The 22,616-nt window shown below is 51.0% G+C and overlaps 1 protein-coding gene across 1 annotated transcript; it reads left to right on the top strand.

The window, feature by feature from the left end:
- Nucleotides 1–13,182: 13,182 nt before the first annotated feature.
- On the top strand, nucleotides 13,183–22,135 carry LOC103000652 (alpha-1-antitrypsin). Its single transcript, XM_028165595.2, has 5 exons — nucleotides 13,183–13,286; nucleotides 18,291–18,949; nucleotides 19,614–19,884; nucleotides 20,845–20,992; nucleotides 21,864–22,135. The coding sequence occupies exons 2-5, from the start codon at nucleotides 18,295–18,297 to the stop codon at nucleotides 22,053–22,055; spliced, it is 1,266 nt and encodes a 421-aa protein (XP_028021396.1). The 5' UTR covers nucleotides 13,183–13,286; nucleotides 18,291–18,294; the 3' UTR covers nucleotides 22,056–22,135.
- The last annotated feature ends 481 nt before the right edge of the window (nucleotides 22,136–22,616 follow it).

Raw genomic sequence — 22,616 nt, 5'->3', positions numbered from 1 at the left:
TGGGCAAACCAATGTGTCATGTTTATAAAACACTTATAGCCCAGTGAGAGAGACAGACATAAACAAATTAACAAATATATATATTACAATTAACAAATAAAATACATAATGTAAATATAGATATACAGTATAATGTCAGGTAGTGATAAGTGCCATGAAGACAAACAAAGCAGGTCAAGGACATTGTGTCATAATTAGGAGGGCTGATATTTCAGATGGGGTAGCCAAAGAAAGCATTCTCTGTGAAGGCCCATTTGAGACATGACTTCAATGCAATGTAGGGCTATCCATGAGGACACCCACGGGGAGAATATTCTAGGGAAAGGGGCCAAAAAGGGAAAGTACCAAAGCCATTCTGACAAGTCAGGCTCTGTGCCCAAACTCTGGGATACGGCAGATCCACCAATTGCAAGGAAAACTTGTGGTTGGGCTTAGATGGGCCAACTCACATTTCTGGAAAATAATTTAGGCTCCCAAATCTATATTCCCAATGATTTGACTGACCTTATACTTTGGATTTAAGCTGTGTCCATGCATTTTTGAGCAAATAGAACTTATTAAAGTCACATGTTGCATTGTTCATGTTAATATCCATGTGGGTTTCCAGTGATGTCACCTACTCTTTGATGCACCAGCTCTAGATTTCTGCAGCTTTACATTGCTTTCCCTGCCTAATCCCTGGGTACCCAAATAGATCCAATGGATCTGTTAAAGCACAGAAAAAATATTGTAAAATTTTATGAATATTTTTATCTCCTCCTTAAAATGTCTATTTTTATTTGTTTCATTAAGGCAAATAATGCATCAGGGCAGTCATACATGTATATAATTTATAAATAAATGAAGAAACATATTTTGGAGGTACTACTTTTTCATTTTACTAATAGAGATGCATCAGCCCATTAGGCTTATTCAAGCCTTTGTCACATATGTCGTTGTGAGTCATGGCTTCCCACAGTTTGGGAGAACAGCTCCAACCTGCCTAGTTGACCAGATGGCCAATACAATTAGATATGACAAAAAATCTGAACAAGGATCTTGATGGGTGCTGATTTTGCATTTTGAAGATGTTCTTTACATGCAAAAATATTGGATTTCCCAGAGTCATTCCTTATTAATGAGGCTAACAATAATCCAAAGGAGGTCTCCAATCTCTGATTAGAAGGAACATGTTTTCACTGCAAAGTAAAGGAGCTGTTACAGTGGAGGATTACTGGACTGAATGTCAATATTATGACATAGTATGAGTGTGTTTCATGTTTGGTAATTGCAATCATTGTTGCTTTTGTTGTGGTCATCCATGTACAACGCTTGGTGTCAGTCTATTTATCTCTTGTAAAAATAAAATACAGTGTGTGTGTGTGAAAAAAAAAAAAAAAAGAAGGAACATGTGTGGTGCAAACTGCAAGAGGACAAGTGAACGACAAACACAGACCTTACAGCCTCTCCAGGCACCAGGGTCAAAGCCAAAATATGACATGGCCATAGTGTGCGTAATATATACATTGTAACGTACAAACAGAGAAGGAGGAACGCTGCTGGTGTTCCAGGGCAGAACTGGGCAAGTCGCTTAAATTATCTGAGTTTCGGTTGCTCATCTGCAGAGCGAGATGATAACGGGCAGTGACTATTTCACAACAGGGCTGTTGTGAGGCTGCCAGAGTCAATATCCACAAAGACTGTGATCTACACATTGTATGGGAAGAAAATTGTCACTGCATTCATTAAGGAGCTTCTATACGCTTGGACTGTACACCGGCATCTCATTCAGAGGTCCCCCAAACAATCTAAAGTAGACACGATCACTATTTCATTGCTGGGCTCACAGAGATTAAGTAATTTTCATAAGGTCCCACTGTTAGTGAACAGTTGACTAGAATTGAACCCTGTACCATCTGACTCCACATGGAAGCCTTTCCACTCCATCAGGCAGACGTCCAAGAGGTAGGGCATTTGGAAGAAAGCCATAGTAGTAAAAGTGATGTCCTGGGGCAATCTCATTTTTCAAAGACCCTGCAAGAAACTGTCACCTATGTGAATACAGCATCCTTCTGTTTGGTTGTTAAATTAAAATGAACCAAAGATGTAATTTTTTTCATGGAAGCCACCCATTCTTGTTGTGAAAACATCAACACACAGGAATATGCAGAAAGAGGAAGTAAAAGTCACCCCAGCTGGTAAGTGTGCATCATTCCAGGATAATCCGGAGTTTATCTCCTTCCAGAGCCCTCTATGCATATTCTTTAGTTGCTACATATATAGGTTCTTACCCTCTACAGTGTATTGCGAATGGCATTATTCTCTTATTTCCTCATGTTCAAACCAAACCAAAGGACCAAGAGGGAAGAGAAGGGGAATCAATATTTATTGAGTGTCCACGACATGCCAGCCCTTTACATATATTCACTGATTTTTACCCTAGCAGTCACCCCACGACCTTGGAACCAAAATCTCCATTTACGGATAAAGACAGTGAAGCCATGAGGGGTTAAGTAACTTGTCCACAGTGAGCTGAAGCCAACTCTGACTGTCCCCCAAATCCCACCTTCTTGCCAAAGTCCACACTGACCCAAGCAGTGTCAGGACCACCATTTTTCCAGAGCTCTGCGTACAAGAAAGGGGAGCCCCAATCCCATGTGGGGATGGGGATAACATGTCTGCGTGTGTGTGCGCGTGTGTGCGCGGGTGTGCACACGTGCATGTGTGTGCGCGTGCATGCACAAAGTGTTTGCCTTCGACCCCTTGAACGGCGCCAGCCTCCCTGATGAGCCTGAAGCTCCAGCCCACGGGAGGAGGCCACGCTGCCCTGAGTCCCTTCTCCTCAATTTCCAGCGCCCGAAGCTGAGTCACTTACACAGCCTCCCCCACCTGCTTCCCTTTTACCCCCTGGAGGCCAGAGGTGGAGGACAAGGGCAGAGGAAGGCCCGGAAAACACACGTCCTCACTGTTTGTGCTGTGCAGACCCTCCTCCCAGGAGGCAGTGTTGACCTAGCTGTGTTTACCTTACTTGCCCAACACTCTGTAAGGTGGACGGTTGAATACGAGGCCCCAAAGCCTTTGTAAGTAGAATGGAAATCATTGATTTTGCCGAAATTCTGGAGGCAACTGTGTTTTTGTGCCCAGTCATTTCATTATTTCATTTCTAGTTGCCTGCTGTGAAAATCACCACAGCACAGCTCCAAGGATGAAAAAAAAAAGGGAAATCATATTTATTGAACCAGACTTCTCATGATTGGTATCTCAGGTAATCAATCCTCCCTGGAACCCCATGGTGGGGAAATTATCATCCCCATTCCACAGAGTAGATGAAACCAGTAAATGGATCCAGGTTCTCAGCTCCTAAAGGCAAGTTTGGGATTTGAACTGCTTCTCTGCTCCAAACCTGGAAGCCTTTTGGACATCAGGAAGGGGAAGGTGGAGGGGAGAGAGGGCAGTTCCTTACAAAGTTCCACATAGAAGATCCTATCACTAGCCATTCCACCCGAGAGAAATGAAAACATGTTCACACAAAGACGTGCACGTGAATGCACATAGGAGCCTGATTCCTAATAGTCCACATCAGAAACAACCCAGACACCTCTCCACAGATACACTGATTGTGGTCCATCCCCACGATGGAATTGTACTCAGCAAGAAACACGAGCAAATTGCTGATAGAAGCAACGACTTGTATGAATTTCAAAAACATGCTGCTGAACAAAAGACACAAAAAATGTACAGAATGTATTCTCCCATTTACATGCCCTTCTAGAAGAGGCTAGACTAATCTATGGAGACCAACACCCAAACAGAAGTTACCTTCAGGGGGAGATGGGGAGGTAAATGGAAAGGAACTTCCTGGATTGAGGGATTTGTTCCTTACACGTTGATCCGAGTGGTGGTTACACAGAGGTACACAACTGTAAACACGTATTGTGCCGTACATTCAGGATTTATGGTTTTACTGCATGTGAATAACACCTTGGTGAAAATAAATACATAAAAAGTAAGGGAAGCGAGCACGGCACGTATCAAGGTGGTAGCAATTGAGAAGAGGGTTCAAGAAAGAGGTTTTATCAATTCAGTCTATTTATTCTCTCCAAGCCTCACCTGCAGAGTGGATATAACAAGATCTTTATTGCAGAGCCAATGGGAAGATGAGAGTCTGTGTACACAGTGCGCGGTACCCACTAGCCAAGCAGAGAATGGGGAGCTTTTGCTGGGATTATGCTGTGAGCAGCTGGGGCAGGGAATGGCAGGGTCAGCTCCTGGGCAGGCGGGCCAAGAAGAGAGGCCCCCGCACATGCCAGGCTGAGCCTCAGGGAAAACGGAAGGAGGGGACAGCGGGCATGACGCGATCCCCTTCCCTGGGTGGCATTTCACCGTTACAGCTCAGCCTCCGCTCTGCTGACCTCCCATGAACCATTCCCCTTTTCTCGTGGGGCAGAGGAGGAAGCAGATGGGGAAGCCGCTCTGGGTGATGGGGGAGGCCAGGCGTGGCAAGCAGGACAACCAGGCTCTACATCCAGGCTGTAAGGGGCAACCGGCCACCCCTCTCCCCTCGGCCTTCCCATGGCGGGGGCACGTGGGAGGGTCCTCAGATGATGACTTCTGACTGGCCTCAAATAGACAAAACAGCTGCTTGTTTTTTAATCTAAGAAGTTGCATGCCCCACGCAAATTTTTAGCATCCTGAAGGTTTTCACATTTGCACCCCAACAAGGCACCTTAACCATCTGATGATAAAACAAAAACAAAAACAAAAATGCTCCATTTCTATTCTCCATTTATTTTAACTCAGTTCATCAAGCATCCTGTGAGCACCCATTTTGCGCTCAGTCCAGAGTCAGAGAGATGGAAAGACCAGGGCCTTGGCCTCAGTTAACCGCAGTCTGGTGATAGAGCTGAGCCGCGGGGTTTGTGCCTTGCCCTGAAGTCACACAGCCTGATTCGAATCTCCCCTCCACCACTCCCCAGCTCTGTGATCTGGGGCTAGTTGCTTGACGTCTATGAGTCTCAGTTTCCCCATCTGTAAAATGGGGGTAACAAAAGTACCCACCTCATTAGGCATATTGTGAGGATAAGAAGAGTTCATCTCTCTGAAATGCTTAGGATGGTGTCTGGCACGCACGACCTGCCCGGTAAGTGTCAGCTACTATGATAAACGTTATAAAGGAGGTGGATGAAGCACTGTGGAAGCAGCAAGAAGGGACACCAGGATATGAAGGTGGGGGATCAGGAAGGCTTATCGATGAGTCTGTCCTGGACCTGGATGCAGAGGGACACACAGTGTCAGCCATGCAAGGAGGCAGAGAAAGGTGCTTCCCTCGCGAGATGGAGAGCAGCCTGGCAGACGCTGGCAGCCTAGGAGGCAATGCCGGGCCAGTGACAATGTGACAGTGAGATGGAGGTGTGAGCGTGACTGGGGTCTTGGTCAGGGATCAGCATGTTTGTTCTGGGAAAGCCGGACAGTCAATATTTTAGGCTTTGAAGGCCGTACGTTTTTTGTCACAACTACTCAACTCTGCCCCCGGACCATGAAAGCAGCCTTGGACAATGAACAAACGGGCGTGGCTATGTCCCAGTAAAACATAATATGTGGATGCTGAGAACTGAATTTCATATGATTTTTTGTGTGTGTTACAAAATATGATGCTTCTTTTGATTTTTTTTTTCTCAAGCATTGAAACACGTAGAAGCCATTCTTGGCTTGCTGGCCATACAAAAGCAAGCAGCAGGCCGGATGGGCCTGTGGGCCATTGTTTGTCGACCCCTATGGAGGGGAGGCTAGGATGAGCCCAGGGAAATGAGATGGGCCGGGCGGTGGAAGCTACAGCACCAAGAAGCCAGTGTCGGGGCTCAAGCTGTGGTCCGCAGTACCAGGGAAGGGGAGGGGGACAGAGGGTGACTAGATGGATGGAGAGTTAGGGTTTGCTGGGTGGGCACAAAGGAAAAGCAAAGGGAGTTGAAGGTTGTATGAGTGTCCTGTTGCTGTTGTAACAAATTACCACAACTTACTTGCCTAAAACGACACATATTTATTATCTTACAGTCCTGGAGGTCAGAAATCTAAAATCAAGGTGGAAGCAGGGCTAAATTCCTTCTGGAGGCTCTGGAAGAAAATTCCTTCCCTTGCTTTCTCCAGCTTCTAGAGGCCACCTGCATCTCTGGATCCGAGGCCCCTTCCTCATGTCACCCCGACCTCTCTTTCCATTGTCACGTCTCCTTCTCTGACTCCGACCCTTCTGCCCCTCTTTTATAAGGACCCTTGTGATTATATTAGGCTCACCTGGATAATCCAGGATAATTTCCCATCTCAAGATCCTTAATCTTAGTCACATCTGCAACATCCCTTTTGCCATGTAAGGTGACACATTCACAGGTCCTGGGAATTAGGACATGGGCATCTCTGGGGACACTATTCTATTGATGACAAAGGTACTGACAGAAATGGACCAAAGAGATGGACCATGAGGTTTAAGCAGATGACACCACACCACCTCCATGTGTCCACAGTGGCAGTTCATTAGGGTCAGGGACAGAGGGAAAGGGGCAACCAAGAGGGGGCCGTAGATGAAGAGTTGATAAAAGAGGCCTCCAACCTGACATCGAAGGTCAAGGTGGGTCACGTGTGGGTGGAGAGGAGTGAAGGAGGTCGTGGGAGATGAGAAGGGCCGGAAGGGAGGGGCCGGGGGCTCCGGGTGGCATCCGCAAGGATGGTGAGTGATGCAGAACGGACCAGGCTGGGCCCAGATGCCCTTCTCCTGTGATGTAGGATGTGACCCATGGGCCTGTGGATGTCAGGGATCAGGCTGGGGGAAGGTGGGACTGTCCAGGGAGGTGGCTACTCATTGCTGGGGGCGGAAAGGTTTGGAGGCAGCGATGGGGCCAGAAGAATTGGATCTTCTCGTGGCAGGTGTGTTGGAGAATAAAGAGCCCCTACTGGGAAGGGGGATTTAACTGTGTGACGTTCTTTGCCTTGAGCAGAGAATGCCAACGTTAGTTAGTCAGAAAGGGAGGATGACTTTTCTTTTATAACAGCTTTATGGAGCTTTTTGGGATATACCATGCAATTCACCCATGTAAAGTATCCAATTCAATAGCTTTTAGTGTATTCACAGATTATGTGTAGCCATGACCACAGTTGATTTGAGAGAATTTTCATCACCTTGGGAAGACTACCCATTAGCACTCACTCCCCATTCTCCTCTTTCTCCAGCCCTAGGCAACCTCTCATCTACTTTCCATTATCTATGGATTTGCCTGTTCTGGACTTTTCATACTGATGGAAACATACAATATGTGGCCTTCTGGTTTGGAGTCTTTCACTTAGCATGTTTTCAAAGTTTATTCATGTTGTAGCAGGTATCAGTACTTTATTCCTTTTTTTAAAAATAAATTTATTTATTTAAAAAAAAAAAAAAAAAAGAGCCCCTACTGTAGAGGACTTTCAGGGAAGCAAGGTCTCTTGGGAAGCTGGGTCTCAGCTACCTGATTAGTACACGGGAGGAGGGGAGACTATGAGGTGAGATGATGGGGGCCTGAGCTCCAGAGCTGAGATGGGGTAGAAAAGAGGAAAAAAAGAAAGATGCTGTGAAATCCCCCTGTGTTCCGGGGCCTGCCAGCTGGCTGTGAATCTGTCTTTGGAGTCTTTGCTTCTTTTCATGGGGGTTGGGAGAGACTCTACCTGGGGGATGGGAGGGTTGGCGGAAAGAGAACTGAACAGAAAGTCAGGACACGTGGATTCCAGCAGGGCTTCCAGGGAACCCTGAGGTCTGCCCGTGCATCCTGCCACCTACCCCCAATGTCAACCCTCATCTGTTGCTCCTGCCTCCTGTTTATCTCTCACACCTCTCCCCCCTCTCCATCTCTCCCTCACCGGGACATCTGAAAGGGCCTCTGAGGTTCCCAGGGGCTCGGGCCTCCACCAGGCTGTGAGTTTCTGAACAATTTACACCACATCTTTTCACCTTCACAAACTCTGAGCCAATAGGTGATCAATACGTAATATTTAGTGAGTGAATGAACAAATGAACAGATGCATTAGTAGGTGAGGAAATTAAGGAAGATGAGCCCAGAAGCCGATTACAAATAGAGGAAAGAAGGGAGGAGCAGAGGAGGGAGCGAGGCTGAGGGGCTGCATTGTCAACATCACGGTAACTGTGCCTCAGTTTCCTCATCTGTACTAAGGGAATATTAATGGTACCCACCGCACAGGATTAAAACAGAGCCTGGAAGGTAGTCAGTGCTCACAAAGGATCGGCTATGATGTGATGCAGGTAGCGACAGACCACACGTTGGAGTTAGTTTGGGGGGTTGTATTGTAACATGAAAGCAGCAAGAGACTCATGAAAACCAAGCAAACAGAAATGTTTAAAGTCAACAGGATAGAAGGCAACAAGGTAAATCGAACCATTGCAACCCAAGGTCTATGTTGGGCAAGTTGGAAGAGCCCTATTGCTCTCTGTTATCTGAGACACCCACACAGGGTTTATACCTCTGCAAAACAAGTCCCAAAGTCCTTCAAGGTCTCCTGCACATCCGGCCCTCCCTGTGGTGCCCAGAAGGACCTTTGCCACCCCTGCTGTCTTCCTCTCCCAGAGAGGGTCACTGACACCATGTCTTGGGGCAGAAGAAAAAGAAGATGGGTCTGGGACATGGTGTCACTGCTAGAAAACAAGTGTGTGCTTTCTGAGATATCAGCAAGGGCTGCTGAAAAGAGAAAAGAGATAAATTAAAGGGACTCCTAGTGGCCAAAGTGTGACCACGTGACCGTCCAAAAGGAAATACTAATTATCGTTAAACAGCATGGGTTGAGCCTCCTAAAAGCTGAAAGTCCATAAAGGCCATAATGGTCCATACATTCAAAAGGGTAAAGTTGAAATAAAGTGTAGAAAAAAATAGTGGTAATAAAAATATTACTTTTATTAATTTTAACACGTAGGGGCGGAGGTAATAGCTGGGTGTTTTATTCCTTCTAGTAACCGTATTGTCATTTACAGCGCATGGAGTTGCCTTCTTTTTCTCCAGGTAAGGATGAAGAGTGAAACAAGAAGCTGTGAATAAGTCAAATAGTTCCAGAAAAAGCAAGAATTGAACCGTGCACAGGAAGCAGCCCTAGAGGTTGTGTACAGAAGGAAAGAGGGTCCACCAGGGTGTTGCAAGTTGGTAGACTTGCAAGATGCTAGGAGGAGACAAACTAATGATGCAAACTCAGTCGATTTCCTGGACTCAAAAACCTGGACCGTGCAGCTAACCTTACTCATTTAACCAAGTTATGAGAAGACAGACACAGTGCCAGTTATGCTAACAGAGCAGGCCTGATGTCAAACACCTCACCTAGCATCCCTACATTTAAGCCTCACAACAACTATATGAAAAAAGAGACTCTTAGTGTGCCCATTTTACAGAGGGGGAAACTGAGGCTCAGAGAGCTGAAACGAGGTCCTCCCCTGAATCCAAGTTCCCGCCCCACCAGCTCCAACCACCCCTCACCCAACTCGGCCTGTTGCACGTCACAGGTGCTCAGAAAGACACTAACAACACCTGGCTCTGTGCCCTCAGGAAGCAAAAGGAGCCCAGCCCCCAGGAGAGGGGACTGGTAGCCTTTGGGGATAAGCAGAAGCTTGAATCTGAAGAGGTGTCCCTGGACAAACGTGCTGCTGTCCAAGTCTTTCTCCTGCTCAGCCCCTGGGACCCATCTCTAAGGTTTCCCAGGCTCAGGACATCGAAGATCAGAAGCAGCTGGCATTGACTTAGGGCCCATCTGTGCCTGAGGCCACCCTCAGTCTTATGTATCATCATCTCACTGGCTCTTCACAATCCTGGTAGAAGTGACCATTCTTATCGTCCATCTCACAGATGAGGAAACGGAGGCAGAGAGAGGTTAAATGGCTAAGGTCTCCCAGAGAGAATGGTGGAGTGAAGGCTCGAACCCAGGTGCTCAGCCCCTGAGCCCATGCCTGAACCACTGAACCACACTGCCCCCTGAAGAAGGGAGCTGGTGCCTGGAGGGGGGCTCCCATAATGAGTCTGGGGGAATCTGAGTGTGGGCGTACATGTGACACGTCAGTGTGTGTGCCTGGGGCAGTCAGTACAGGCTGGTTTCCGCACTTTCTGGGGAACTCTACCAACAGGTGTAACATCCCTGAAGTTCACCATCGCTCTCTGGACCAGTCAGGGCCTCTGGTCCTTGATCTGCTTTGCCCCGGGCCCCGCGCACACCCCTCCCTTTCATTCCCTTCTTGCTGCAGACCCCACACCTCAGCTCTCGTGCTTCTCTCCATCCCTCCCTCACCTCTTGGCAGGCCAATGGGGGGATAGGGTCTCCCCAGACACCCCTTATTCACAGCCAGCCCACAGCATCTTTCTAGGATATATTCAGTCCCAGCGATCAGTCAGATGTTACAATCGACAATTCTAGAAGTGACCAAGTGGACAGGACTTCCTCCACCTTGGCTTGTGGTTCGGGTCTTGGAGAATGGCCACTGGGTGCCCCCCACCCCGGGCATTCTGTCCTTGCTCATTTTTCCAGGTCATCCCACCCCTTCTTCTCAGGATGCCTGTCTAGAGGAGCTCTCCACAGCATGAAATACTAAGGGAGAGGGGAGTGTGAGGATGGGGAGACAAAGAAGGGCTGAGTGTGGAGCCCTTGACTCAGAAGGGATAGGTCCCAACTCTGAGCCCCGCTTTCTCCCACTCTCCCCCCATGCTCTTTCTTCACTCCACCTCCAAGTGCCCAGTCCCCCCGACATCCTGCACCTCTTCATCCCACAGCCAGGGTCTGTGACGCACACCTCCCCCATACACACAGTCCCATCTCAATCTCTGCGGGGCTCTTCTTGTGCATTTCAGAGGTGGCTCAGGCCTCGTCTCTCTACAGGTGGCCCTGGAAACCTGCCGGGACCCTGATGCCAGGCTCTGGGCCAAAGGATGACATCTGTCATCTCCGTTAATCTTTTCTGGCAGGTGCTACCAGCCCGCCTACAGAGGCTCAAAGAAACTGGGTGATCCTGGCTCACACAGCCAGACACAGCAGGGACAGCAGGTGACACACAGGACTGCCTGGGTCGTGAAGGGCAGTCTGTCATCTGCCCGGCTCCTGGCAGCTTTGTGCAAGGCAGCTTCCTGCCCCAGGTCCCTGCCCCTCCCAGACCTGCTGCCTGAGCCACCCAGAGCTTCCTTCCTCCTGTGCTGGCAGAGCCCAGGCGCTGCACTCAGGGGCACACAGCCTCCACGCTACAGCCAGGAGCCCCAGGGGGAGGAGGAGTTCCTTCCACTGCAGGAAGTGGGAATTGAAGGTAGGGGGGTTGGAGAGGGGGCGGCACCTTCCCACCAGCCCCAAGCCACCGGGCTGAAAGGGTTGTCGCACCTGGCGACAGCCTGGGTGCTTGCCTTCGCCCATTCAGTGCGAGAGCTGGGAGGGGCAGCCGGGCGTGGAAGGAGGCCATTGCACAGATGCGGAAACTGAGGCATGGAGAGGGGAAGAAATGTCCAGAAGGTACGGAGGGCAGGTCTGACCTCACCACACCCTAGGTCTCCAAGCTGTGGGCAGATGTAGAGCCCTGGGAGAGATGGCCCTTCAGCCAGCTCAGGGGAAAGAGTCAGGGTTCTGAAGCCAGACTGTGGAACCGGGGAGTCGGGAGGTATGGGAGCGGGGAGTCCACCCCTTCCTGAGCTCATTTCTGCTTCTATATGAGGGGTGGTACATACTCCCCTCACGGGGGGTACTGACAGTACTGAATGAGGGAGTCCTGGAGGGAAGCTCCTGGATTGCTCCCCCCCACCCGCCCACCCAGAATGACACCAGCGAGACCCACTGCCATGGGGATGCCAACATCATAGGGGGCTCACCGTGCGCCCCTGGGCCCTGAGCTTACCTGAAACTGCTGCATTTAATCCTCGCAGCAGCCCAGCGAGGTAGGAACTGTCACCATCCCCATTTTACAGATGGGGAAACTGAGGCGCAGGGAGGCTAAACAGCTTGCCTGAGATCACACAGCCAATGAATGGGGGCTCTGGGTTCCCTGGTCTGACCCTGTGAGCTAGAGGAGCCTACAGGCTATTCACCTGGCGGAGTCCCACAGCTGGGACCAGGGGAATGAGAGAAGGACAAAGATGTGCTTGTCCACTGACTCAACAAATATCCACTCAACTCAAAAATACCCACTGCTTGCCAATGGGGCGTGGGACGGTGCACACAGTGTGATGCCAACTGCCTTGGGTTTTTAAATGGATCAGGGTCAAGTACGGCCCCACTGGCCTCAACCCTGCACCAACACCCCCAAGCACCACCAGTGCCCCCAAAAGCCTGCAGTAGCTCCCGCACGGAGCAACAGTCCCAAGGAAAATTCAGACAGCCTGTGGATCGCATTAGTCTGCCGGGAGCCGCACCCAGTGGAAACAGACATGGGCCTGAGGCTGGCCAGGAACTAAGCCTATTCCTGCCCGGAGAAGCCTGGAGAGAAGGTCTGAACAGAGGGCTGTGCAGACCAAAATCAAGAGCCTAGTGTGTGCCCGGCGCTTTACATAAGAGATCTTGTGTATCACTGACAACCGTGCTAGGAAGTGGGGACCTCCAAAGCCCTACGATGCAAACAAAAATACCTCGTGGTTCAGAGGGATGGTGCAGCTTGCCTGAGGCTGCACAGCTCTTCATAGATTTACTCTCTGACTCCCAGCCTCTGCCCACGGCCACCCATACCAGCCTTAAGCGGCTGTATCAACAGCGGTCAAGCCCCATTTTCTTTCCAGGGAAGTCGAGAGAGATTTTGTATCTGGCTTGGTGACTTTGGGTGGATGAGCAGCCTTTCACCCTGGGCCTCAGTTTCCCCATCTGCCAACTGGACTCATAACCTACTTCACCGCCTGCATCTTCAGCAGTGGGCCTTTCAAGGTGGCTCTATAAATGGTAGCTCTTGCTACCAGGGGGGCAGCCACTGAGAACCCCCCAGTGGGAGCGCCGGCCAGCAAAGTCGTGCCGTCCCAAAGCGTGTGAGTCACATGCCCCGCCAGCTTGGACACAGATGCTGTGGTTTATGAGCCGGGCACAAAGACTCCCTTTGGTATACGGAACAGAGGGCTGCACGCCGCCCAGGAGGAGCACATATGAGCAGCGTGGGCAGGAGGCTCAGCGTCCTGTCAGTGAACTTAGTCCCTGTTTACTCCTCTGATAACTGGGGTGACCTTGGTTAATATTCACCAGCAGCCTCCCACATCGTCCCTCTGGATCCACTGCTTAAATACAGGCAAGGACAGGGCTCTGTCTCCCCAGCCGTGGTCACCAGCCCCGACCTGGGACAGTGAATCGTAAGTATGCCTTCCACTGGCAAGAGCCTCCAGAGAGGCCTCCGGGTCCCTGCGCTACCCGGGGAAGGCCCTGGGGCTGCAAGGAGGATAGAGAGGGCTGGGGCTTGGCCTCCTGCTGTCATAGTAACAGCAGCCCTGGGGGTCATTTCCTGCTCCCCAAGCCTGTCCAGGGCCTCCCCAATACCTTCCGGTGATTAAACTGGCCCTCTGTGGGCAGAAGTGGAAATGGGGGGCTGGCTCTGGCATCCCGGGACCGAGGAAGGAGTACATTTCTGCTGTCACAGCTTCTGTGTCTTTCCCGTAGGTTGTCTTCTGTAGGTCTCAGCACCTCCCCTACCGCTCGGGTGTGTATCTTTTTCCGCTTCTACAGATGAGAAAGATAAGGCTCAGAGGGGGACAGTGCAGAGCCCAGGCTCACGCAGGGACCTGGTAGGGAGGCCAAGCCAGACCAGAAGCCCAGAGTTTCAGCTGCTCCTCAGGCCTCCATCCTCTCCAGAAATGCCCAGAACAGGACCGCACCAGGTCTCAGCCTGGAGGTACCAAATTGGGCCCCCCTGTGCACTGTGGGCCTCTGGGCGTCCTCGTACGCAGCAGAAGATGGGAAGCTGGGGACGGGCACCGTCACCGGGGGGCTTCGAGCTGTATTCCTGAGCCCTCGCTCTGGCCAGGCAGCTTCTACCGAAGCCTCATGGCAATCTTCTGACGTGGTCACCATGGCGCTCCCCTTTTACAGACGAGGACTTCCGGGACAGGGAGGTTCATCACTTGTTCCCAATCACACACCATGTAAGCTCAAGCTCAGGCCGCCTCGCTCCGGAATCCCCGCTCCCGACCCCAGGTCCACTGCCAACATGGTTCCCTCTGGCCTCAGGCACCAGCTGGAGAATGGGAAGCCTGGGCTGGCCTTGAGCCCCCTCTCATGCTGGGTGACCCTAGAAAGTTGCTCAACCTCTCTGTCCTTTTGGGCAAAGGATAGATAACCTTTGTCCCCCTGACCCCACCCCACTCCCACTGGCCTTGATCTCTGGAGTTTAGGAAGGATATGATTTTTCCATCATTGGTTTTTGGAGATGGGGCCTACAGAGATGACCAAGGCCAAGGCAAACAGACTCCCCGAGAGGGCTCTGAAAGATTCACAGTATCAGTAACGACTGATGCCTCCTGAGAGCTGACTGCATGCCAGGCATTTCTTGGCACTTTGCACCTATTTCATTTGCATAATAGCTCCATGGGGTAAGTACACCCTTATCATCTCTGGGAAACTGAGGTTCAGAGAGGCTGAGTAACTTGTCCAAGGTCACACAGCTGATAGTGAATTGAACTTGGGCATTCTGGACTCGTAGCCTCTGATCTTAGCCACAAAGTGATGTCGCCCATCTTCATTTAGCCAGGCCACCTCTGAGTTTTCTGTTCCAAGGCCTCTGCCTTCAGCTTTATACACAGAGAAGGGTTAAATGCCAGATTCAGAAATCGAAATACCTAGGATTAAATTCAGTTCTGTAGGGACTTCCCTGCCGGTCCAGTGGTTAAGACTCCGTGCTTCCACTGCAGGGGTCGTGGGTTTGATCCCTGGTCAGGGAACTAAGATCCTGCAGGCCGTGCAGTATGGCCAAAAAAAAAAAATCAGTTCTGTAAGCAACCAGCTCTGTGACTTTTTCAGTAATTTACTTAACTTCTGTAGTCCTCAATTTCTCCACCTATAAAATGAAGAAATAATATGAGACAGTGCATGGGAAACGCCTGCTGTTTACTCAGTGTGATGAGGAGGAGGAAGAGGATGCTGGTGATAGCATTTGCTTGGAATAGGGTTTGGCAGCTAATAGGCATTAAATACAGACTTGGAGAATTGAATTGAACATATTCCAAACTCAGAGGCCATTCTCTGCTGATCAGCATTTCCCTCTCTGGTCCTGGGTAGTGTGGCAACCGGCCAGGAAGAAATCTGCCTATTCTCAAGCCTGAATCCTACCTGTGCGCAGGTACGGGGAGGCCTTCCACACCTGCTCGGTGCCCGCCCACCCATCACCTTGTTCGTTACTCACATCTGCCCTTCAAGAGATCCTTTTCTCCACTTTACAGGAAGCCGAGGCTCAAAGAAGTGAAGTCACTTGCCCAAGGCCACTTGCCTGTAAGTGGCGGGGCTGGGTCACACCTGAGCTTATTTAGTGCCAGGTGTCAGCAGATTGTGACCTTAGGCCACAGTCACTTCCCTGGACCCCACTAGGTTGCTCTTGGTCACTCATTTTATGTCCTGGGGGAAATGGCATGAGATGAGGCAAAGAGACAGCTCACTTGACTCTCCCTGACCTGCCCCAGACTCCAGAAGTGTCACTATGACATCTTCATTTCTGTTGGTTTAAAGTTTGGTCCCTACACCTCTGGGCACGTCACCATTTACTTTCTCATCTCCATTTGGTTCCCACACTAGAATTTGGGGGGTGTGGGGTGCTGCCTTTGATAGAAGGGTGAGGAGAGAGAAGTCTTAGGCCCCCGAAGTTGTAAGGAACAGACTGAGAGGCAAAATGAAGCCAACAGGGGTTCAAGGTCAACGTCAGAGTCCTCAGGACCTAACTCTGACATTTACAGGGTCTGAGACCTGGTGACATACTGTCCCATCTGCAGTTCGAGTGGTGGGAAAACCAAGGCTTGCTCAAGCCAGCTTTGCCCCTGACTCACTGTGTGGCCTCGGCAAGGCCCTGACCCTTTCCTGGTCTCAGGCCGTTTACTGTCAAAGGAGGAAGCCAGAGTAGGTGATGTAACCCCCTGGCAGATGGACTGGGTGGGGGCCGGGGATGTGCTCACCCCAGCTGTAGCTCCACAGCAGCCTTGTTGCCTTCCTAAGGCCAGCAACCCTCTCAGCAGGAGGGCATCGCATCCCATCCCCCATGGGAAGTCTCAGTCCATGTTGTTCCACCAAAGCCAGATACCCCTCTAATTAAAAATCCAGCCTTGGTACACAGGGACCTCATTTAGATGCCCCCTCCCCCCGCCTCGATTTATACAGCTGGTGAGAATGAGGCCCCAGGGCAAGAAAATGCTTGCCCAAGGCCAAGTGGACAGAAGTGGCCCTGTCAGGACTAGAAGCCACGGCCTCTGGCCCTGAGGCCACTCAGCATACTTAGTGTCCCCACCCTGCAGAAGCCCAAATCCCTCATGGTCTCTGCGCCCTGCAAAGATGGGGAGTTTCCATAAACCATGAAGGACCACAGCAAAATCCGGTGGAGAAGTAGAGAGAAATCCAAGGGCAATGGAAATATACAGAACTAATCTTAGCACGATCATAAGCTCTAAAACCACTGGCTAGTTTAAGAAAAATATAAACAAGTATTACGTAATGCGTGGTCTGCTCTATTTGGATAAGTTAGAGGTTTGAAGGCCAGAAAGAAAGGTGGTGGAAAGAAGCCAGTTTTGTGCTTCATCCTGTTGTTTCATTGGAAGGAAACTTTTAAAAGTCCAAGGGGTAGATGAAACCCAGCATTCCTTATTTCCAACTTTTTCCCCTCAGGTTCTCATATGCCAAGTTCAAGGGCTCCTTTGTCTTTGTATTTTATTAAAGTGATGGTTTCAGTTACATGACTGATAGCTAGCAGCAGACGCACCCTTCTCCTCTGCTTGGACCTCAGTTTCTCCATCTGGGAAGAGAGCGGGTTGTACTTAGGAGGTCTCAGCCTAGTGGCCCAAGGCTGGGATCTATATGGAGTAGAGGGAGATCTGTGGGGCGGAACTGGCCCTGTGTTGCTGCGGGTGACAGTGACTTTGACTATCACTAGATAGAGCCTGACCTTGCTGGGTCAGCCACAAGCTTTGCCATTCCCTATTGTCTCCCCCCAGGCATGGAACTCACCTCCCTCCCTGCCATCCTCGGAAGACTTCTAGTTTGCACCCCTACCAGCCTCCCCTCAATGTAATCTCTCTCAGATGCCTTCAGTGTAAGGCTCGGTGTCTAGACTTATTTCACTAAGTTCTCCCAACAATCTTACTTTCTACATGTGACAAAATGAGGGCCAGAGAGACTAAATGACTCGGCCAAAGTCACACAGCTGGTAGTGACAGAGACCCGGATTAGAACCCAGGTCTGTCTGAACAGAAAAGGGATGCTTTTTCAAATCTTACCCACCCCTGCCCCGCCAAACAAACCCCACTTGACTGAAGGAACCAGACCTCTAACACGCACGTCCATGCTGAGCGCGGAGCTGGGACACAGGTGGCGAGCAAGATGAGCAGCTAAGCTGACTCCAGCCCATTTCTGCGTCTGAGGCCATGGCTCACTCTGAGGGCAGCCCTCTAGCTCAGGAAAGTCTACTAGGGGCTGAGGTTCGCTGTGAGTGTTAAGGGGGTGCAGCCTCCCAGCTGGCTTCCCTCACAGCTCTTCTGTGTTCTGGCTGGGTGTCACTGGGCAAGATCCTTCCCACTCTGGGCAGCAGCCTCTCTGTCCATTAAAAACCAGGGTTCAGTAGAACTCTTCCTAGGGCTGTTCCAGATCCAATCATCCCTGAGCCCGATCTGGCCCACTTCCTGGGCAATCATCTACTTCCGGTGCTTCAGTTTCCTCTTTTGCAAAGTAGGGGCTGTGGCACTTACACCTCGGGATCATGGCAGATGTTAGTGGAACCATTGAGAGCGTGGACTCCAGACCCAGGCTACCTGGGGGTGTGATTCTGGTCTTGCTACTTTACTGCTCTGGAACCTTGGACAAGTGACTTAACCTCTAGGAGCTTGGTCTCCTCATCTGTAAGCCCAGGATTGTCGCCTGACCTACCTCACAGGACTGTTACCAGAATGCGGTGAGATAAGACAGTAAAGTGCTTAGAACGGAACTTGGTGTATGGTAATCGCCATAAAGTCTTTGCTGTTGTTCTGAGTCTTTCAGTGATGCTGATGTAGGAAGGTGCTTGGCACATAGACGCTCGATATACTGTGATTGCTTTGACATGGCGTCAGTTGGTGGCCGAGGGACTCATCGTGTGGCCTGACCCAGGTGTGGTACCCTTCTCTCTCTTGCAGGACAATGGCATACTCCATCACGTGGGGCCTCCTCCTGCTGGCAGGCCTGTGCTGCCTGGTCCCCATCTCCTTGGCTGAGGGTCTCCAGGGACACGCTGTCCAGGAGACAGATGCATCCCAGCACGATCATGAGCACCACCAGGAAGCAGCCTGCCACAAGATCGCCCCCAACCTGGCCGACTTCGCCTTCACTGTGTACCGCCAAGTGGCCCATGAGTCCAACGCCACCAACATCTTCTTCTCCCCAGTGAGCATCGCCACAGCCTTTGCGATGCTCTCTCTGGGGACCAAGGGTGACACTCACACCGAGATCCTGGAGGGCCTAGATTTCAACCTCACTGCAAGAACAGAGGCTGAGATCCACGAAGGTTTCCAGCATCTTCTCCACACCCTCAACCAGCCAGACAACCAGCTGCAGCTGACCACTGGCAACGGCCTGTTCATCAACGAGAGCGCGAAGCTAGTCAGTAAGTTTCTGGAGGATGTCAAGAACCTGTACCACTCCGAAGCCTTCTCCATCAACTTCAGGGATGCTGAAGAGGCCAAGAAAAAGATCAACGATTATGTAGAGAAGGGAAGCCAAGGAAAAATTGTGGATTTGGTAGATGATCTTGACCAAGACACAGTTTTTGCTCTGGTGAATTACATATTCTTTAAAGGTAAGGCCGCACAACCAGCCTAAAACAGAAACACCCCGAAAATATTCTCAAACACTCAGTTCTTAACTTTCCTGGCAGTGCAGAATGGGATATAGCCATGCATCTCTGCACGTGTTATCCAATTTTCCACACATGACCACTAAAACTTTCTGCGATCAAATAGGGTTAGGGAACTATGGAGTAAACAGTCAAAGTATCATTGTCTCTGCAGGACTTTTCAGAACCTTAAATGTCCTAATGTGCATTGTAAATCCCTACCTGGGAGGAGTGTATGATATGCAATGTCTCCCAAAATAGAGAGCCAGAAAAACAAATTTTGGCAGAGTGTACAGAGGAAATAGGATTTCCTGGAACACGCTTCTGACAACTCGAGTATAGAGGAAACAGTGACACCTTTGGAGTCAGAAAGACCAAGATTCAAATCCTTCCTCTACCACTTATTAGCCTCTACAAAATTGAAATTTTGGATCCTACTCCAGTCTTGCATTATCCTCCCAGAATACCTTTCTGTAGACTGATTGCTCGCTTTAGCCCCATTTTATAGATGGTGAAGCTGAGGCCCAGAGAGAAGTATCTCACCAGGAGGCTCAGGGCTCCTTTATTCTACCACCACTATTAAACCTTCTCCCACCCCTGGCTGATGTCTGCTGTCCCTTCTCTCCAGGAAAATGGGAGAAGCCCTTTGAGGCAGAGCACACCACAGAGAGGGACTTCCACGTGGACGAGGAGACCACCGTGAAGGTGCCCATGATGAACCGCCTGGGCATGTATGACCTCCACTACTGCGACAACCTCGCCAGCTGGGTGCTGCTGATGGACTACGTGGGTAACGCCACCGCCCTCTTCATCCTGCCTGACCAGGGGAAACTGAAGCATCTGGAGGACAAGCTCACCAAGGAGCTTCTCGCCAAGGTCCTGGAAAAGAGATACACAAGGTGACTTCCCAAACCAGAGGCCAGTCCAGGAGCTGCCACAATAGGTCCAGCCTGAAGGTGGGGGGTAGACCCACATCCCATGGCCATGACCACTGTGCGTGACCTTGTGCCTCCAACAGAGGCCAGCATCCGTGCAGGTAGTACCAGCCGGGCTCCGTGGGAGGGATGGTGCCCAGGGGTGCGGAGTGAAAGTCCTGCCCCTGAGGACCTCCTCCCCAGCCTGGACACTGCCCCTTCCCGGTGGCCAGTGCCCCGTGCAGGGGGAGCTACGCCAACCCATGTTGTGGGCAAACCCAGAAGGAAGAGCTGGGCTTCCTGGCAAAGGTGGCAGTTGAGTGTGGAGTTTCAGGATCCACGGCAAGACAGGGGGATAACCTGCTGGGAGAGGCTGGAAAAGCAAAGGCCCAGAGCAGGAAACTCCAGGACACATTTGATGCTGGTTCTGGATCCTCTGTCACTAGATGAGGGTGGTTTGACCAGGTCCCCGTCATGCACCCCAAATTAGTGCATGTCTCTGTATTTGTAAATATGCCCATGCCTGGATGAGCTATTTTATTACATACAATATAAAACAAAAATACAAAGAAGTACTCATCACTCACTGAACAGATGTCACTCAGGACCTGCTACCGCGCTCCACGGTCCAGAGGAGTCCCAGTCTGAGGGGTGACCAAACCCTGCAGGGAAGCAGTGTGCATAGTCCTTCCAGAGGATACCCTGGATCCCCCAGGAGGCCTTATCAGAGGAGGTGGCATTTGAGAGGCTTTGCAGGACAAGAGGATCCCTGTAATTCTAACATTCTCTGACCCCACGTGTAGAGGAACTAAAAGTAGAATAAACCAAGGCTGACCTCACATCCTTGCATGGGCAGGGGGATAGGGGACCACGTGGGAGGAACAACCAGAAAAGGAAACACTTTCAATTCTGTGAAACTTTTTTATTTTCTAACCATCGTGACAGTTCTGCCAATTTACACTTGCCCAAACTGTCCATTTCTGGAACCTACGATCTGAAAACTCTCCTGGGTAAACTGGGCATCACCAAGGTCTTCAGCAACGGGGCTGACCTCTCAGGGATCACTGAGGAAGTGCCTCTGAAGCTGTCCAAGGTGAGTGAGTCCTTGACCTCTGTAGGTCACAATGTGCACGGGGGCTGCAGCTCAAGGGTGAGGCTGAGGAAGGGACAGAGGGACACAGGCACACCTGCAGACTGAGGTCCCTGAGGAATGCCATCGCTCCACCAAGACAGCAATGTGGTCGGATGATGGAGGGGAAGAGGTGGCCTCACATGCTTGGTGTGTTTTATTTAAGGACCTCCTCTGAGCTTGTGTCACTCACCCTCTGTCTCATCCTTGGCCGGGGACTTCCCTTCTTTGGGTCCCGATAAACCCCTATTTACAGAGAGAGGCTTAGGCTCAGGGATAGCAAAGGACCTTTGGCCCTGCGCCTGTGACACCAGGAGCTACTGGTGAATCACTGAGTCTGAGTTACAGAGTGATTTCGACCAAAGATGCCATTTACGCAGGAGAGTTACAGGTGCCCAGAGAAACAACTGCAGTTCAGTGACTGCCTGTGAGCTGAGTGCCTGGGTGGGGATGAGGCGTGTGAAGGTCCCCATAGAAGCCCTGGTCCCCAAGGAGTTTAGAATGTGGTCTACAAACAAGTGAGGAGCCAAGGAGACAAAGTACAAGAAAATCTACCTCCCGAGGTGGTGGGTTCCTTCCCAGGGATGTTGAGGAGGCTGGTCAGGAAGAGGTGAGGGGCCCCTCATGGGTCAGACAAAAGCCTTGAGAGCCATGCCTTGTGTGTCTCCTGCAGGGAAGGGAGGACGGGGATGGGGAAGGACAGGCCAGGCGATGTGAGAGGCCAGAGAGGGCCCCTCCCTGGGCGAGGCTCTCCTCGGGCCTTGCTCCCAGGCCTGGCTGGGGGCCGGCAGCCTGTCTCCATTCAGATGGGACCTCTGTGCTCTCCCCTTTGCAGGCACTGCACAAGGCTGTGCTGACCATCGATGAGAAAGGGACAGAAGCTGCGGGGACCACGTTTATGGAAGCCATCCCCATGTCAATTCCCCCGGAAGTCGAGTACAACAGACCCTTCTTCTTCATCATCTACGATCAAAGCACCAAGGCTCCCCTCTTCGTGGGAAAGGTGGTGAATCCCACCCAAAAATAACTGCCTCTCTGGGTTCAGCTATCCCCTCCAGGCCAGGTCCCCTTCCTCCATGGCATTAAAAAATGACTGACCCGGCCCAAGCTTGTGTGTGGCGTGTAAATCCCTCATCCTCTTGCGTCTGAGTCTCTGTTTAAGTCCCCAGGATGTGTGTGAAATCCAGGCCACGGTGATCTTTCAAGTGTGCACTGCGTTAGGGTTTACTAGCATTTACACCATCCAGCCCTGTGCTAGGCCAGGATGAAATGTAGGCTAAAACCCACAGCTTACTGACCCTTCCCCAGTCACTGTGGAAAAGCTCCAGGCTTTCCAGTCTCCTCTGGGACCCCCAGGGGGAAATCGCACAGGCTCAGAATCCAGCCCGTGGTCCCCACCTCCACCCAGCGTCCACCAGGTCCTCTGCTCAGTGCCCCACCCCCCGCTGGTGCTCACTGCGACCCCCGGTGAGAGCCCCTCACCCTGCAGGGCTGCCACTGCTCCCAGAGCCCTCAGCTCACACGGGGACGCTGGGCCGCCGTGTCACCAGCAGCAGAAGGAGAAGACCAGGTCCTCTTCTCGTCCCAC

The sequence above is a fragment of the Balaenoptera acutorostrata genome, chromosome 3 (genome assembly GCF_949987535.1).
Source record: "Balaenoptera acutorostrata chromosome 3, mBalAcu1.1, whole genome shotgun sequence".
Taxonomy (NCBI): domain Eukaryota; kingdom Metazoa; phylum Chordata; class Mammalia; order Artiodactyla; family Balaenopteridae; genus Balaenoptera; species Balaenoptera acutorostrata.
This window is presented reverse-complemented; position numbering and strand designations above follow the sequence as displayed.